Raw genomic sequence first — 18,487 nt, 5'->3', positions numbered from 1 at the left:
GAAATATCTCAGCAAAAGACAACTTTTCCCATTTTTTATACAAAGTTGGCATTTGACCAAGATATTTATCTCACCCAGCATGGGTATATGTAAAATGACACACCAAAACACATTGCCCAACTTCTCCTGAGTACGGCGATACCACATGTGTGACACTTTTTTGCAGCCTAGATGCGCAAAGGGGCCCACATTCATTTTATGAGGGCATTTTTAGACATTTGGATCCCAGACTTCTTCTCACGCTTTAGGGCCCCTAGAATGCCAGGGCAGTATAAATACCCCACATGTGACCCCATTTTGGAAAGAAGACACCCCAAGGTATTCAATGAGGGGCATGGCGAGTTCATAGAAATTTTTTTTTTTTGCCACAAGTTAGCGGAAATTGATATTTATTTATTTTTTCTCACAAAGTCTCCCTTTCCGCTAACTTGGGACAAAAATTTCAATCTTTCATGGACTCAATATGCCCCTCACGGAATACCTTGGGGTGTCTTCTTTCCGCAATGGGGTCACATGTGGGGTATTTATACTGCCCTGGCATTCTAGGGGCCCTAAAGCGTGAGAAGAATGCTGGAATATAAATGTCAAAAAATTTTTACGCATTTGGATTCCGTGAGGGGTATGGTGAGTTCATGTGAGATTTTATTTTTTGACACAAGTTAGTGGAATATGAGACTTTGTAAGAAAAAAATATATAATTTCCGCTAACTTGGGCCAAAAAAAATGTCTGAATGGAGCCTTACAGGAGGGTGATCAATGACAGGGGGGTGATCAGAGAGTCTATATGGGGTGATCACCCCCTGTCATTGATCACCCCCCTATAAGGCTCCATTCAGATGTCCGTATGTGTTTTGCAGATCCGATCCATGTATCCGTAAAAATCATACGGACATCTGAATGCAGCCTGACAGGGGGGTGATCAATGACAGGGGGGGTGATCAGGGAGTCTATATGGGGTGATCACCCCCCCTGGAAGGCTCCAGGGAGACGCCTGTATGTGTTTTGCGGATCCGATCCATCTATCAGTGGATCCGTAAAAATCATGCGGACGTCTGAATGGAGCTTTACAGGGGGGTGATCAATGACAGGGGGGTGATCAGGGAGTCTATATAGGGTGATCACCACAGTCATTGATCACGCCCCTGTAAGGCTCCATTCAGACGTCCGTATGCGTTTTGCGGATCCGATCCATCTATCTATCAGTGGATCCGTAAAAATCATGCGGACCCCTGAATGGAGCTTTACAGGGGGGTGATCAATGACAGGGGGGTAATCAATGACAGGGGGGTGATCAGGGAGTCTATATGGGGTGATCAGGGGCTAATAAGGGGTTAATAAGTGACGGGGGGGGGGGGGGGGTGTAGTGTAGTGTAGTGTAGTGGTGTTTGGTGCTACTTTACTGAGCTACCTGTGTCCTCTGGTGGTCGATCCAAACAAAAGGGACCACCAGAGTACCAGGTAGCAGGTATATTAGACGCTGTTATCAAAACAGCGTCTAATATACCTGTTAGGGGTTAAAAAAAATCACATCTCCAGCCTGCCAGCGAACGATCGCCGCTGGCAGGCTGGAGATCCACTCGCTTACCTTCCGATACTGTGTGCGCGCGTTCACAGGAAATCTCGCGTCTCGCGAGAGGACGCATATATGCGTGACTCTGCGCAGGGCTGCCGCCTCCGGAACGCGATCCTGCGTTAGGCGGTCCGGAGGCGGTTAAACTGTGCAGCACCCAGCCAGCACTCCAGCAAGGAGTGTAATGATTTGCCGGTTCCTCCCTCCAGCAACTGATTTTATTCAATGCACAGTAAGGGCTCATACACGCGAATGTATTTTTTTTCCATGTCCATTCCGTTTCTTTTGCGAACCGTATGCAGAACCATTCACTTCAATGGGTCTGCAAAAAAAAAAACTGAAGTTTCTCCGTGTGCATTCCGTTTACGTATGTCCGTATTTCCGTTCTGACAAAAAAAAAAAAGGACATGTCCTATTATTGTCCGCATTACAGACAAGGATAGTACTGTTCTATTAAGGGACAGCTTTTCCGTTCCGCAAAATACGGAATGCACATGGATGTCATCCGTATTTTTTGCAGATACATTTTTTGCGGACAGCAAAATACATGCGGTCGTGTGCATGAGCCCTAATGGAGAGAAACCTGTCAATCAGTGGCTGTAAGGAGAAGAGGCCCCCATATCATCGGACTCCTTTCTGCAGCGTTGCCCACATTAACATGCAAGTTCTGTAAAACTACTACATAAAGACACATACATAACAAGTGACTGAAATCATCTTGTCTGTCACTACATTATTCTGCCAGCAGAGAACATAAGGGGGACCTCTTGAAGGTGTGTCCACTTTGTTCTATATAATTTCTCTGTAGATAGGATCAAGAGTTCTCTCCACCCTTGTATAATCTGTTCATTGATGCACTGGGGTGTGCAGGTACATGTGTAAATTACCATAGGTCTATATTACAATGTTCTCCAAAGCCCAAAGTGAATTTGGGAAAACATGAGTAAAGCAACGGGGTGGTCATTTCATTTATTAAAATAGGTTTGTTCCTTTTTTCGCAAACACTTGAAGGCATTTGAAAAAGCATGATCAACCCTATTAAACTAGACATATAACCAGGTAGGGTTGATCATGTTGACAAAAACAATACCCTGTGTATTTTTGGTTTCCCATTCCCGAAAAAGCACATCTTTAGTGATATGTAAATGAGCTTACTGGAGCACTGAGAGGCTGGCCGGAGCCCCCCCCCCCCGCCCCTTCTCCCAGATTAACTGAATCTGCTGCTGCTCTACAAGAAGAGCAGATTCCAACTGAGCAAGCGCAGAGACTGGGAGACACGGTGCACGTACACGAAGAGAGAGCTAGACCAGATTCTAGCCTCGTCAATCCAGGAAAAGGGGTGGTACTAATTGGTGCTCCAAGGGCTCTGGCTCGCCCCTCGGTGCTTCAGTAAGCTCATTTACATATCAATAAAAACACACTTCTCTTCACAATGGTAAACCAGAAATACATAATCAGGATATCGTTTTTGGCAGCATGATCAACCCTACTAGACTATATGCCTGGTTTAATAGGGTTGATCATGCTGACATATGCTCTTTAAGGAAAGAAAACAAAAAATGGAATGTATCAGTGACATTCAAATGCATAATAAAGTTTAAAAATGAGAGAGGTCCGAATGTCCTGATATCACTGTCAAGAAACAGAGACTTCCCAAAATGGCAGCAAAATTACCACAAAAAATTAAAGTCATTGCTTGAACTGTGTGAACTGTCCTGGAGTGTATGTCCCATATCTGTTGGCAACATTTGTAAAACCAGTCCTCAAACCCTGTGTGCTGCCAATGCCAGGCACTCCAAGTCCTTGGGTAAACGTGGCACCATATGGTGCAGAACCATACTGAAGTCCTAGGCCATATGGCCTTGCTTGTGCATTTGAAAGAATGACAGGATGGATATTTTTGCCTGGCGTATTAAAGGCAAATTCAGGAGGTGGGCTGCTGGGTTTTGAGGGTGTTGAAGTCAAAGGACTTAATTCATCAGTTACAGACTTCAGAGACGGCATCTGAATTACGTGATGGTCTTTGTTCAGCATGTTTGGTGGCATAGGACTAGAAGACAAGACAGGCCTGGCCCATTCGTCCTTGAAGATCTGAACCGTCAGGGTAGAGACCAATGTACTGAGTCGGTTTGTAACATGAGCCAGCACCAACTGCTCGTTGGCGTCTCTTCTAATCCGGACATGAACTGATCCAGCCTAAAATGAACAAAAAAAAGATAGCTAGTAACCATAATTGTAAATTTTGATAAACAATTAATAATAAACACAACCTCTGTTCATAGACACTTACAGCTCTGCCTAAATTAAATACTAGGTAAAGCGAAGAAACGGAGCCACCAGCTGCCCCCACAGTTCTCAATGGATACCTCCTTCTCTTGTCATATATCCCCATTTCATAATAGTGGGAGAAAGAGATGAGAAAACTATTTGAATGGATTAGGGTTTTAAAGGGTTGTCTGGGAATAATTGAAAAACTGCCTGATAGGAATGTTAAAATAAAATATTTTATTTTAACATTCCTATTTTAACAATCCTATCAGGCAGTTTTTCAATTATATATCCAGGGACATATACACACGTACAATTGTTGAGTATTTCAGACTTACCTGCTCCCCATCACTATCAGCACAGCAAAGGCATAGTCAAGTTCTCTGCTACAGCCAATGGCTGGTTTCAACGGTGACATGGCCACAACTGGCACATCACCACTGAAGCAGTCATTGGCTACAGTGGAACATGTGACCATGTCTATGCTGCACCGGAAGTAAACAATGCTAGGGGCCAGAACATGGACATAGCGAAGTGCTGGGGAGCAGGTAGTTATAAATCTTCTGTCTACTGAGGCAGGCTACTGGCATTAGCTAAAAATTAATCATTACCGGACAACCCCTTTAAAGGGGTTGCCCGAGTTATTTTTTTGTTCTTTGTATGTTTCTAACTAATCAAATGTAACAGCTTTACCATGCACTTACGGCATCGACAGTTGCTGCTTTCTTAGATTTCACTGAGGGTCACATGACCTGTGATGTCAGCTTCTCTCCCTGCTCTGATAATGTTTCGTGCACAAGCCTGAGAGAGCAGATATATGCCTGTACATGTCACTGTGCTGGCCACGCCCCCCTGCACTGGCTGAGCTGCTGCTGTCTGCCCTGTGTCTCCCTCCTACTGGATTATTCAGGAAAAACTTTAACCCTTTCAGTAGAACAGACTCGGGGCTAAAGGCTTTACTGAGTAGCTGCAGTCAGTGAGGAGACAAATGCTGGGCACAGGAGCTGACAGACTGGAGGAGTTCTGCAGATCAATGCACAAGAACAGGTAGGAGGAAGATCCTGTGTGTATCAGCAGTGTCATTGTACAGCTGGGACTTGTAGCCCCACACAAACAACATGCTGCTGAGTATCCCAGCAGGCAGGCATGTCACTCAGTGCAGACTTTTATTCACTCCCTTAGCAGAGCAGAAGGAGGGGCACAAATATTCATGAGGAAAACCTCAGAGATTGTTGTTATTGCGGGTAAACAAAGGGCCAGAAGAGAACCAGGGAAATGAGGAAATATAAAAAAAAAATTTGCCTAAAACTTGCTTAGCTTAGTTATATATTGTTGACCATCAGATTTACAGTGCTATATATATATATTTTTTTTATGTCTCGGACAACCCCTTCAAAGCCCCACTAGGAGTAAATGGGGCAGGGGACGCTCATGTGCTCTACCACTCTATTCTCATGTTGCAGTTCGATGGGACTTGCAGACCCCCGTTCTCGTGATTGCTGGCAGTCTCAGAGGTCATTCCCCCAATGATTCAACACTTATCCCCTATCCACGGGACAGAGGATAAGTGTTAATAGTGGCACAACCCCTTAAAAACTGACCCCTATAGAGCATATAAAGTGAGCCTGTCTGAAATAGCAAAACCCAATCTAAAAAAAAAAAAAAAATAGCTAAAATATATTTTTGTAAATAACACATATCCCAGCATCACACGTACCATGGTCCCAAATCCCAGAGTCCAAAAATGCTCATTTCTGACTTCAAGAACACCGTCTAATGTAGACACCTAAGTAATGACAACACAAAGATAATGCATATTATAAAAACTTCATTACAGATATTAAAGAGGACAGGTCAGCTTTACTAAGAACAAATAATTGTGTTCCTCATGAAATTACAATTCTGGGGCATCTTTTCTTTTAACTGTGTGTTGTGCAATCAATCTCTTATTTATTATTTCTTCTAAAAAATGTTCTATAACTAGTAACATATAAAAAGTGTTTTCCAGGAGAAAAATATTGATGACAGGATAGGTCATCAATATCTGATTGGAGGTACCGGGTGTTGGAACCCCACCATCAATCAGCAGTATGAAGAGGCTGTGGTGCCTACACAGCATACTAAGCACAGTGCCATTTATTGTATAGTGGCTGTGTTTGGTATTGCAGCCCAGGCCAATGAATGGGGTTAAGCTGCACAAAGGTCATATGACTGGTAAAGTGACATCATTAGCTTAGGAAGACGCTGCAACACTCGCTATAGCATTCCCACCTCTTCAAACAGCTGATCGGCATAAGGTGCCGGGAGTCGGACCATCAAGCATCAGATATAGATGACCTATCCTGAGGAGGGGGTCATGAATATTTTACTTCTGAAAACCCGTTTTGTTTAAATACATTTTCTAGTCCAGTGGGAGGGCCTACTTAGTGACTGATCTCCGTATGCACACTCATACAGCAACGGCTATCAATCACTGTATAGGACCGTCAACTGGACTCCTTTGCCAGGCTGGTTAATGCGCAAAGAGGGGGTGGGCAGGATATCAGCACTGGGTGGCTTTGCTACCCAAAGCAACCAGCAGAATTGTTCACCAATGCAAAAATTTTACTTTAAATGGGTATTCTCATCTAGGATGATGATGGAATATCACTAGGGCAGGGATGGCCAACCTGCGGCTCTCCAGTTGTTGCAAAACTACAGCTCCCAGACTGCCTACAGCTATCAGCCTACAGCAGGGCATGAAGGGGATTGTAGTTTTACAACAGCTGGAGAGCAGCAGGTTGGCCATCCCTGCACTAGGGTATGCCATCAAAGTCAGACATTTGCGAGTCCCACATCTGGGACAAGCTCCTATCTTTAGAACCTGACCTCACAAGTGAACAAAGTACAGCTATTTCGAGCACTTCCATAGCAGTGAATGGAGAGGTGGGCGCGCTCAGAAAAGAGCAGCGCATGCTCACTTGGCCATTTTCAGTACTTCAATAGCAATAGATGGAGAGCATCCTGCGCAGTGTGCTCTCCTTCACTTTGGGGAGCCGTTCTCTAGACAGGAGCAGGTCCCAGATGGGCCAACCCCTTAACCACCTAACTGTTTTGCCCCAGTCCAGCTCCAGCAGAGGGAAAAGTAGCTAACTGGAGGGGGGAGGGCAGCTTTAGATGCAGATATCTCTTGAATGGTAGCAGCTAGAAACATGGTCTTGTTTGAAAGCTGACATTCCAGGCTTTCAGACAATACCAGAATGGCAGCAATATGTACAGTACAGGGGAAGATATCACTGATAGAAATCGGGATGCTGTGGATGCAGCTGAAAGTGAAAGTAAAAACAGGTCTTACCTGCGATTTTTCCCGACTCTATTTCGAACAGTGATTTCTCCCCTGTTGCTTGGACTTTAGCTGTCATTTTGGTCTTGTATAAAAGCCTGGAATGTATGTCAGCTTTCAAACAAGACCAGTTGCTATCTTTCCATTCAGGAGATAGCATCTAAAGCAGCCCTCCCCCCTCCAGTTAGCTACTTTTCCCACTGCTCGAGCTGGACTCAGACAAAACAGTTAAGTGGTTAAGAAGCCCCTCTTATACAAACATTTTTCCCTCAGTGATCATTGGCTCATATGTACACTTTTCAAAAGAAAAACGATTTATGTGAATAACTCAAAGTATGATTTTTTTTATTTATTTTTTCTTACCTCTCGAAGCAGTTTATCCAGTTGGCCAATGACATGCGGTGGTGTAGTCTGAGGGAAAACAGAAAAACACAAAGGCATTTGTTATATAAACACATGAACAGTTCACCAGCATGTCCTATAGACTGCAGAAGGATGGTGACACTCAGACAATATTACATAAGTGGCAATATCCAGAGGCCACAATATACAGAAGTGCAGATGTGCCAGAATCTGATTTATGTGCTCTTGTGCTGTATTTGGCGACGTTTCACGTGAGAAGTGTCTGTCAGACCTATCAATTACTGCTACAGCTAACTACACCAACAAGTGATACATAGTTGTGCTGGACACAGAAGTACATGTGACATTAACAACTCGTTTGGAACAGTAGTTATACCTTGAATTTAAGAGATTTCCATTGTGAGAAATACAAAGTTTACTAAGGTTACCAGCCACTCAGGACACTGCGGTGGAATATACTGTACTAGTCAAACACACAGGCACACCTACCTATATACAGGGTCATTTTTTAATTTCTTAGATTCAGTGACCAAAAAAGGTAATTCAAAACTATGTCACATTTTAGATTCTGCAAAGTAGTCAACCACTGGCATTCTATTAAAGGGGTCTTCTGGACTTTTCTTTTCTCTAACATGTGGAAGAAAGATCAACAGGGCCAGGCAGTGAAAGCATCATAATGCTGGGCCCTGTCAATCAAAGTGGAGAGGGTGCGGCAGTTGCAGAGAAGAGGAGCCTCAAAGTGGAGAGGGTGCGGCAGTTGCAGAGAGAGCAGCGCCTCTAGTTGTAACAGCAACGCCCCAGTTGCTCCTAGAAGCTCATTTGCATATATTAAAAACTTCATTTTTCTCAGCAATGTAGGCACATATGAAAATAGGACCAACATAGATGCCTTCAGCTGCCAAGCGCACATTCAGCAGGTCAGCCAGTGTCATAGGTACAAATCTGCTGACAGATGCCCTTTAAGGGGTTAAATTCACTTTTGAGCAGCTAGAGTGAGGTCCGAGCACTGGAGTTCTGGTGGTAACCCCCTTCAACGGATAACCGACATAGGAGCCGGCAGTGCACGAATAACAAGGACCCAGGGGGCACACACATCACTGAGGGAACTTCAGCCCTCGGGTCCTGTTGTTGCTGAACAGCGATTTTATGAAAGCTACAGCGTGAAAAAAAAGGGATAGACCCGATGTCTGAATCAGGGTCTCTGCCACTAGTTCATGCTGCCCAAAATCTGGTGACACACTGAATTTAAAGGGATATTCCCATGCTGAATTTTATGGCATATCCTTCACTTCTGTACAAATCCCCAACAGTGTCACCTGCAAACCACACATCACAGCCTCTCCCCTATGCTTCATGATGGGAACCACACTTCCAGACATTATCCCTTCATCTTATATATGTCTAGTGTATACACGGCAGAGACAAAAACCTTAAACTTTGACTCAACAGACTAAAAGACAGATTTCCATGGGTCTGATGTCCACAGCCTGTGTTTCTTGACCCAAGTCTCTTTCTCCCCTAGAAGAGGTTTTCCTTTCAGTCCTTCATCTTTGAAGGCTTGTTTCATGGAGTGTCCTCTGAACACCTGATGCCAAGATCGGTCTGCAGCCATGTGTCATTGGAGGTAATGTATCAAGTGCACTGCACTAGAAAAGTGTAGTGACTGTCTGTTTTATCGACAAATTTATGATGTATTTGCGCCCTGCAGTTTGCATTTACTAAGGGGGTGGCCAGATGTTTTTTTTAAAGAGGAGCTACATTTTTAGTCAGATTTATTATTGCAACTTTTTGCAAAAAGTTGCAAGTGTACTCGGGTACAAACTCGAGTACAAACTGCCGAAACCTTTTTACATTACCCGCATTTGGCTGGTCTACAATCTGAGGGGCTGTTCGCTTATGATTTCTGAGGCTGATGACACCAATATACTTGGAACTCTAGGTCTACCTTTCTTAGGGTTGATCCTCAATAGAACCCGTTTCAAAATAATGCTTAATGAACATTACCACTGCCCTTGATGAATTTTTACAATTATCTGTATTTCTTAAAGCTGGCTATACACATTAGATATATGTGTGGCAGATGTCAGGGGAGAAAAGGATTGGGCTGTTGGACCTCTACATGCCTGATCCTTTTGTGCACAGATCGGGCCACCACCAGATGACTCTCCCTATTGAGACAACCATGCTCGGCCAAGCGGAGCATGCATGTGTATGGCGGTGATAGCTTGTTCAGCTGAGAGCTATGTAATATGTATGTAAGCCTAAATGTAACGAAGGCTTGTGTCTTCTCTACCTAGTGGAGTTGTGTCATCCATATTGTGGGCTACTACAAAGACCCAAACAGGACTATTTTAGACCCACCCATACTTGTAGACACAGCCGATTGGCATTAGACATGAACGAAGTGAAGACATTCCACAAATTTGGAATTACAAATTATGTACACACTTATCAAGCAAGTTATACCTAGATTTATGATATACATTAGGGACACACTTTTCTACACTATTTATGCACTTATGATGTGCCGTATATTTTGCATATTATACGTATACTTATGTGAGCCAATGGATGCACTAAAAAATATTCAACATTTTTCTGATAAAATTTTGTTCCTATGTAGGCAATTACATAATTTCCTTTGTTTTGTTAAAAAAAAAAAATTGATTTTTTGTACTCACCGTAAAATCCTTTTCTCGTAGTAGGCATTGGGGGACACAGCACCATGGGTATATGTCCAACTACCACTAGGAAGCGACACTAGACATAAAAAGTGTTGGCTCCTCCCCGTTGGGCTATACCCTCTCCACAGACACTAGGCAGCTCAGTTTGTACCAAAAGCAGTAGGAGAGAGAAGAAAGGCAAGGAACCAACAACTCCCGTACCGGGAAAGATCAAGAGACCAGCCCGGAGAAGCTGAAGTAAAACAACATAGGGAGGGATCTGTGTCCCCCAATGCCTACTACGAGAAAAGGATTTTACGGTGAGTACAAAAAATCCAATTTTCTCGTGCATGGCATTGGGGGACACAGCACCATGGGACGTCCCAAAGCAGTCCCCGAGGGTGGGAAGAACAACCATGCCACCTGTGGGCATACAGGTGCGGAAGAACCATGTGACCCAACAGGAGAAAAGCACGGAATAGGCAGGAAGCCTCATAACAAGGGAGAAACTCCAAGGAGGCCACAGTGACGACTGCCAGCACCCCAGGACAAATGCCTGGGAGAAGGTCCCAAATGCAAGAAGAAAGCAAAGGAACACCCAGCTCAGCCGAAGGCTGGAGGGAAAGTAGGACAGCGTCGCGTATCGGATCTACCAAACATCCCAATTGCCTCAGGCGAAAGCACAGACACCCTGAGGAGAACCCCTGAAGGGCCAGGGGAGCAAGGGAAATTGGAATCACTGAAGGCCAAACGAGAGAGTGAAGCCATAGCAAGGCTCACATGTGAGTGGAGCGGGTCTCCTCTCACCTCAAAGCAGGTGAAAAAAGTTAAGCGCCCTATTGAAAGGAAAAGATCCTAAAGGCGCTAAGGGAAACCGCCAACCCCTTGAAGGGGAGGGGGTTGTAAGTAAAAACCAGGAAAAGAGAAAAGACAAGACCTGAATCCCCAACCAGGAGACGAGGAACGAGCCTCTGAAAACAAAATATCGCTGAGAAGTGCAAGGCCGGAGAAACTCTGGCGAAACTAATTATCAGGGAAGAAGGAAACCAGATGCAAGCCCAGGAAATCTCAGCAGGGGCACACTGGAGTGAGGGAAGCCATAGCAAGGCTCACATATGAAGGGAGCAGGACTCCCCCCACCGCAAAGCAGGTGATGAAGTTAAACGTCCTATTGGAAAGTGAAAACCCCCAAAGGCGCTAAGGGAAACCACCAACCCTTGGAAAGGGAGGGGGTAGGAAGTAAGGGCCAGGTAAAAAGAAAAAAATAAGAGAAGACCTGCATCCCAAAACCAGGAGACGAGGAACGAGCCTCTGAAAACAAAATATCGCTGAGAAGCGCAAGACCGGAGAAACTCCGGCCAAATGAAGTATCAGGGAGATGCAGGGCAAGGAAATCTCAGCAGGGACACACTGGACTGAGAGACATGGGAGGAGAAGGAGAGTACTCCCAAAAGTCTAAGGAGGAAGGCTCTACAAACAGGAGGAGTCCCTTCCGAAGGATACCATAAGGTGGAAATGCAAACCACTAGCACTAAACCACTCAACACCAGGTACTTGAAGTGGGAGGATGGGAAGACAGACATGAACCCCATGAGGTCCAAAAGGCTATTTGAACCCGCAAGGGGAACAATCAACCCAGGCCCCTCCCAAACAATGATAATCCTACAGAATCTGTGTGGTCAAATGAACGGGGACAGGGACTCCAGAAAGGAGTACCCGCAGTGGGCTCACAAGGAACCGAACCACCAGAGGACAACAAAAAACAGAATATCCAAGAAAAAATGAAAAGAACCACCCTATGGGAAGGAATTGGCCATGGACAACTAGCCATTCAAAGAATAGTGGCTAGCAATCAGCATACATTGTCCCGGGGAAGGCAAATACAGCGGCTTGGGTTGTACCACTAAAACAACAGACACCCATATGCATAAGGAATGGTGAAGTCGCTATAAAAGAAGCGGGAATGACTACACAAAATGTAGAAACCAGCTGAACCAGGATGGCCGAAAGGGGAAGTAACCAACATCCGCAGCACAGATTAGAGCCCGGGGAAGGAAACACTCAGTAATACAGAAACTGTATGGGCCACAGAGTGTCCCATATGCATAAGGAATGGTGAAGTCGCTATAAAAGAAGCGGGAATGACTACACAAAATGTAGAAACCAGCTGCGACCGACATACAGAAGGCTCCCAGGGGGAGAGAGTACCGGATGGGCGCAGACAATAGCAAGGTCCCGATGGACTGCCCTCTGTTAGATAGTTCAACTAAGCAGAGAATATAAGGGAACACCCGGACCCAGAAGGAACTACGGAACCCTGTCCTATGTCAGAGCAATCAGCAGAAAATTCACCTACAAGGCAGGTGTGTGGCGCTCAGCGGTTCTGTCCCCGACTCATCAGAGAGGACGGCCAGCGAGGATAATGTCGCTGACCCCAGGAGGATTCCGTGTGGCGGAGGACATCCAGTGATGGCCGAAAACTGCTGCAGCGGCCGGTGCTCAGCAAGCTACGTATCCCAACAAGGAGAAGATCCAGTGGAGATCACTGTACTCCACCAGGAATGGTCCGCCCTGTAATAGAAAACAACGCGGAACTCCTTTATAATATGGGGAACGCGGAGTGCAGCCGAAAGTAGTATTTGATAGGGATGGCAATAGCAACCCTAGCACAAAAACCAACAACCACCAGGCCATGGTGTAGGGAGCGTGGTTGTATGTGGACCACCCACCAGATCAGAACAGATCAGTCATATACTGGGTACACCAGAAGTAGTAATAGACCGACAAGGAGGAGGTTGGGCTGGCCCACCCCTGCCAGATATGGCTACCATGTTCGTGCTGAACCAGGATGGCCGAAAGGGGAAGTAACCAACATCCGCAGCACAGATTAGAGCCCGGGGAAGGAAACACTCAGTAATACAGAAACTGTATGGGCCACAGATTGCACCATAGGGCCCAGCACGTGGGTACTAAAAATACACACCCAAAACCAAGGTAAAGTGGCTGCATGTTGCACACTAAGGAGGGTGGAAACAAAGCCACAGCATCCATGAATGCGACCGCATTTGGAGGGTACAGGTCCTCAACCTGTAAGGTAGAAATAAGGCTGTGTAGTGCAGAGATACGACCAGAGAGGTGCAATGGGTACAGAATCTGGAGATGGCAGAGGTACTAGGTCTAAGATTAGAGCGAGGTGGCCACATGGAGCACCCTAGGACCAGAGAAGTGCAACGGCTGCCACGTATATTTCGCTCGGGAAGGGAAAAATAGGGCCGCACGGTACCACAAGGAACGACAGGTGCACACCACAACTAGGTAAGTGCAATGGCAACTGAAGAATGCCCTCTATTTCACCTAAAAGAGGGAAACAGGGCCGCATGGCACACCATAGAGCCCGACAGGTGTAATGGCTGCAGCATCAGAGAAAGTGCAGGAACTCACCCAAGAAGGGAGTAAGATGGCTGTTTGGTGCACACTAGATGAGGTTGCAGTGGCAACGGCACTACAAAGTGGCCTCAATATCTTGTCCAGTAAGGGAGAAATAGTGCAGCAAGGTACACCATAAGGCCAGACAGGAGCAACAGCAACAGCCCCTGGAGGTAGAGACGGTAAATAAAAATGAGGGGCACAAGGTGGCAGCCTGGTGCCCACTAGAACCAAACAGAGGCAATTGCACAACAATTGAGAGTGGCCTCTAAATCTCGCCGAGAAGGGAGAAATAGTGCCGCACGGAACACAATAGAGCCCGCCAGGGATATTGGATACAGCATCAGGAGATGGTGTAGGGACTCTACCCATGAAGGGAGCAAGGTGGCTGGAAACAGACAGGTGCAATTGCTACGGCAATTGAAGGCGGCCTGTGTATTTCGCCCGGTAGGGGGAAATAGTGCCGCATGGAACATCTAACCAGTCAGCAGGAACTCTACCTATGAAAGTAACAAGGCAGCTGGAAACAGACAGATGTAATCGCCACGGCATAGAAGCCGGCCTGTATTCTCTGGTACAGGCACTACAAAAGAACCTTTAGAGGCCGAGAAGGGGAGCCAACCCTACAAGTGGCGTTTGCCTGAATTATCAGCTTGCCTAGAACATAGCCCCTGGATAGGGGAACCAGGAAGGTCTGTCGCGCACAGCCTACGAGGGCGTACATACCAGAGACACCGTGTAGGTGTCCCAGTTGCTAAGCATGGTGACGGCTGCCTTACCAGTGCGGAAATTACCTGTGCAGACAGGAGAGCGCCATCCGAAAGTCCACTAGAGGGGCACCAAACCTGGTAGGGTAGGTACCACCATGCACGTTTGACTTGACCACGCAGAGGGATTCTGCACGGTGGAAGACCGCCTGATGCTCTGTTCCGAGGGAATCGGTGCAGAGGTGTCCCCAGAGGCAACTGACAGAGAAGGCTTCGTCACCAGCCTCCGGCCTGTCCTGGGGGACCCGAGGATGCCGAGGAGGGGTGGAAGCTAGTTGAGACCACCCGAGGTTGGTCCATGGGCTACTCCTTGCGTGACCCTGTATCTGAGCGTGAGCGTGGTTCAGGGGGGGGAAGGAGACCGCAATTTGTAGGTAGACCTCCAGCGACTCCGCCAGGGATTGGGCGAGTCAGGCAAGGTTCCCATGGAACGACATGGAGGGAGCCCACTCAGGGGGGACCTACACACAAAAGGGTGGGAGGGGGGACAAGGCGACCACGTGGAAACCTCTGAAGACAACGGACGCACGAAAAATACGTGGCGATCCGATAGGGAGGCTGGGAGAGGAGGCCCCATAGAGCAGCAGGGCTGTCCTATCTGACCCCGGATGTCACGTCCCCCAAGAGGTGCTGCAGCAGCTATAGAGCAGTGGAAGGGCTGCAGGAGAATGCAGCAATAGAGAGGGGAGGTAAGGAAAAGAGCCTGTGGAGAAATTCAGCCAGAGGCTGCCTACCAGACCCCAGTAACTGTGCAGCGCACCCCAAGCTGGAGACCAGAAGATGGCGACCGGAGAGTGCAGGAGCCGACAGCCGGAGGAAGAAACGCCCCTCAGAGAGAGAGAAGGAACCTGGGGCTGGACTGGCAGGCAGGCGAGGCCCCTCCCAGGCTCCCCCCACGGAGCGGAGGTGACAGAGTAAGCCCGGGAAGGTCAGAAAGTGGGCGGGAAGTTGCGGCCTAGTAGGCCCGAAAAGCCGAGGACTAAATTAGTGGAGCGCGGCCCGAAAAAACGGCCGCGATCGCGCCCCAGAGAAGCCGCGACGAACGGGGCCAGGTGGGGGGGGGGGGGGGGGGGGAGAACAGAAGAAGCGACCCCCGGAGAGAGAAAAACGGAAGGCCAGGGGGCTTCTGGGGCCAGGATACAGCAGAGAGTTAAAAGTGACTGTTGGGGCCTGAACCTACAACCTGCAGTATCAGAGGCAAGGCACTTAACTCACTTAACAGAGGCAAGGCAGTGTCCCACACAGCAATGGAGCTGTATCAAATATGGGGGAAGGGGAGAGAGGAGGGAATGCGCCCAGTCCCGGGAGGGAGGGTGGGAGACCCTAAACTAACATACTCACCCTCAGACGTCTTCAGGCGCAGCAGTAACCACCCCCTCGGCGGACTCAACACGGGAACCGTGGGACTACCGGAATTCCACTGCGGAAGCAGATTTGGGGACTGGGTGGCTGCCAGGTACCTGAGTACGCGCACGCAGGGGGGCAACTAAAGTGGAACACGATGGAGCCACCCCTGCAGCAGGCCGAAACCTGCAGAGAAAGAAAAAATGATTAAAGAAAAAATAAAATAAAAAAGTAGCAGGATGACCTGCACAAAAAAGCAGGTCAGGTCTGCCTCCTACGGACACTAGAACAAAACTGAGCTGCCTAGTGTCTGTGGAGAGGGTATAGCCCAACGGGGAGGAGCCAACACTTTATGTCTAGTGTCGCCTCCTAGTGGTAGTTGGACATATACCCATGGTGCTGTGTCCCCCAATGCCATGCACGAGAAATGATAATTTCAAGCAAGCCGGTCAAATGGTCTCTGAATCAAGAGAAGCCAGCATCCAGTCAGCTGTGTCCAAACTGAAAAATGGTCCTGTATTAGTCGTAAAGACAAGGTCACATCTGAAATGTCTGTTTGATAACGGTGTTCCACATGAGTTAATTATGGAACATCTTTTCTTCTTGCTGTTCCTCTGTTATTCTTCCAAGAAATGTATGCATAAATTGACATCTGGGCGTTCACTATTGGGGGGGTGTCTCTACAAAGTCTAAAATCCGATTAGTGGGCCAGTATCAGACAATGTAGGGACATAACTGTTTGACAAGGGGAACGGCAACACCAAGTCTCCAAATTAATCATTCATTTGCAGGAGGAATATGTACCAATGCATAGTTCTAAGAAAAGATGCTCCAAAATTTTTATTTTATCAAGCATGGGTCCAGAGAGTGACAGATCCTCTAATACTGAAACATCAGTATGTTTGAGTCAGTCAAAATGAAGTGACACATGCCCATCTATTTTCCTAATCTGAAATAGGTGTACATATACAGCACAACCCAGCCAGGTACATAGGAAGGAAATAACCCTTTCAGTATTTACTTCTAAAAGCAGGAGGAAACTGAAATACATGTAAGTAACTAGAGTAAGCATGGGCATGCGGATGTCTACCCACTCCGATTCCAACCCAGGACCTGCGCGTCAACACTACTAACCACTGACTCTGGCAATCTACACTTCATATGATTATAAACATGTCTTAAAGGGGTTGTCTCGCTTCAGAAAATGGCCTTTATCATGTAGGGAAAGTTACTACAAGACACTTACTAATGTATTTTGATTGTCCATATTTCTTTCTTTGCTAGAATCATTCTTCCATCACATTATACACTTCTCATTTCCATGGTTACGTCCACCCTGTAATCCTGCTTCGGTGGCCGTGCTTGCACACTGTAGGAAAAAGCGCCAGCCTATGTGCACTCCTATGGTCCGGTCCACCAGAGAGGTGCGTGCTTTATTTCTATATTGTGCAAGCATGACCATTGCTGCTGGATTGGAGGGTGGTCACAACCATGGAAAACAGTCCTGAAAACTGTCAAAGATGGTGTCAGCCTTAGTTATCAAATAACTGTGCCACTGTCACCTAAGACGCTGAATTTTGTCTTTAAGGTTTGTTATGTTCGTCACCACCGTTCAACATTTTAAAAAGGGAATCTGGCACGTTTTACACCCTGGTCTTAATAACCCCTATAACTGACGGTGGATCCACAGAAGCTATAAAGTGGCGCCGGCCTCTCCATAACTTCCGCATATTCAGTGCCAGTCTAAATGTGAGACAGCTTCCGAGCGGTCTTACATTTAGACCTTTTTCTAAAACAGGCGTAGAAAATGCGCCTTTTTTAGACCTGGTGTGAGCGGGGAAAAGTCGCAGATTGCAGGGCAAAAGGTTATTTTAATATACGGCTAATATAGGCGTATTTCTGGGGGGGGGGGGGAGAGATTTATGAAACTGATGTAAAGTAGAATTGGCTTAGTTGCCCATAGCAACCAGATTCCACCTTTCATTTTTCAAAGCTCCTTTGGAAAATGAAAGATGGAATCTGATTGGTTGCTATGGGCAACTAAGCCAGTTCTACTTTACATCAGTTAAAAAAAAAAATATAATAATAATTATCACCCCCTAAATGAACCCCAATGTCTTGTAGGGCTAGCTCACCTTAATGTAATGATACCTGTCACTTAGTGATCCACTACTTCATTCTGGATAGAAAGCAATTTTAATCCATATGCAAATGAGCATTTAAATGCACTGAGGGTGGGCCCAAGCCAGGATCAGGTTCCTGCAAAGTCACCTCATTTGGCGCTGCCAATCAAGGGGGCGGGGGGGGGGGGGGGGGGGGGAAACAGGAGCAAGGGTGCACGGAGTGGCTTGGTCCCACCATCTGTGCACCTAAATGCTCATTTGCATAAGAAGTGCATCCGACACCGATTTCACCCTTTAGATTGCAATGTCTGGATAAGGTTAAATAAACTCTCAACTACATGCGACCATGACAGGATTCATCAATCTGAAGCATAAAGAAAGCAATATTACCATTAGACCACCGTAGTAGCCAAGTGTGTCTATATGTGAAAGAATTACCGTACATTTTTACTGCAACACCACCATTCATACACACTTTTCTTTAATCAATGATACTGTAAAATATCTAGATTTGATTCGCTCTTTTCCTGCAGGTTAAACGTTTCTGGCCCCGTTTGTGACCCCTCCCCCATTGCAAAATGCAGCTACACCAAGGAAGGTAGAATGTGAGAATGTGCAATCCAGCCAAAGATTCTCCACAT

General features: G+C 46.5%; 1 protein-coding gene across 1 annotated transcript in view; it reads right to left on the bottom strand.

Annotated features, from left to right (window-relative positions):
- Positions 1-2,525: 2,525 nt before the first annotated feature.
- Positions 2,526-18,487, bottom strand: part of SLC30A6 (solute carrier family 30 member 6) — a 73,067-nt gene continuing 57,105 nt past the window's right edge. The window contains exons 12-14 of the mRNA XM_040429587.1: positions 7,524-7,571; positions 5,556-5,624; positions 2,526-3,766 (exon numbers count right to left, since the gene is read on the bottom strand). Coding sequence (XP_040285521.1) covers positions 3,260-3,766; positions 5,556-5,624; positions 7,524-7,571 — 624 coding nt within the window. The 3' untranslated portion in view covers positions 2,526-3,259. The remainder of the gene's footprint in view (positions 3,767-5,555; positions 5,625-7,523; positions 7,572-18,487) is intronic.

Source organism: Bufo bufo, chromosome 4 (assembly GCF_905171765.1).
Source record: "Bufo bufo chromosome 4, aBufBuf1.1, whole genome shotgun sequence".
NCBI classification, from domain to species: Eukaryota; Metazoa; Chordata; class Amphibia; order Anura; family Bufonidae; genus Bufo; species Bufo bufo.
The sequence above is the reverse complement of the archived record's forward strand: the minus strand, read 5'-3'. Positions and strand labels throughout refer to the sequence as shown.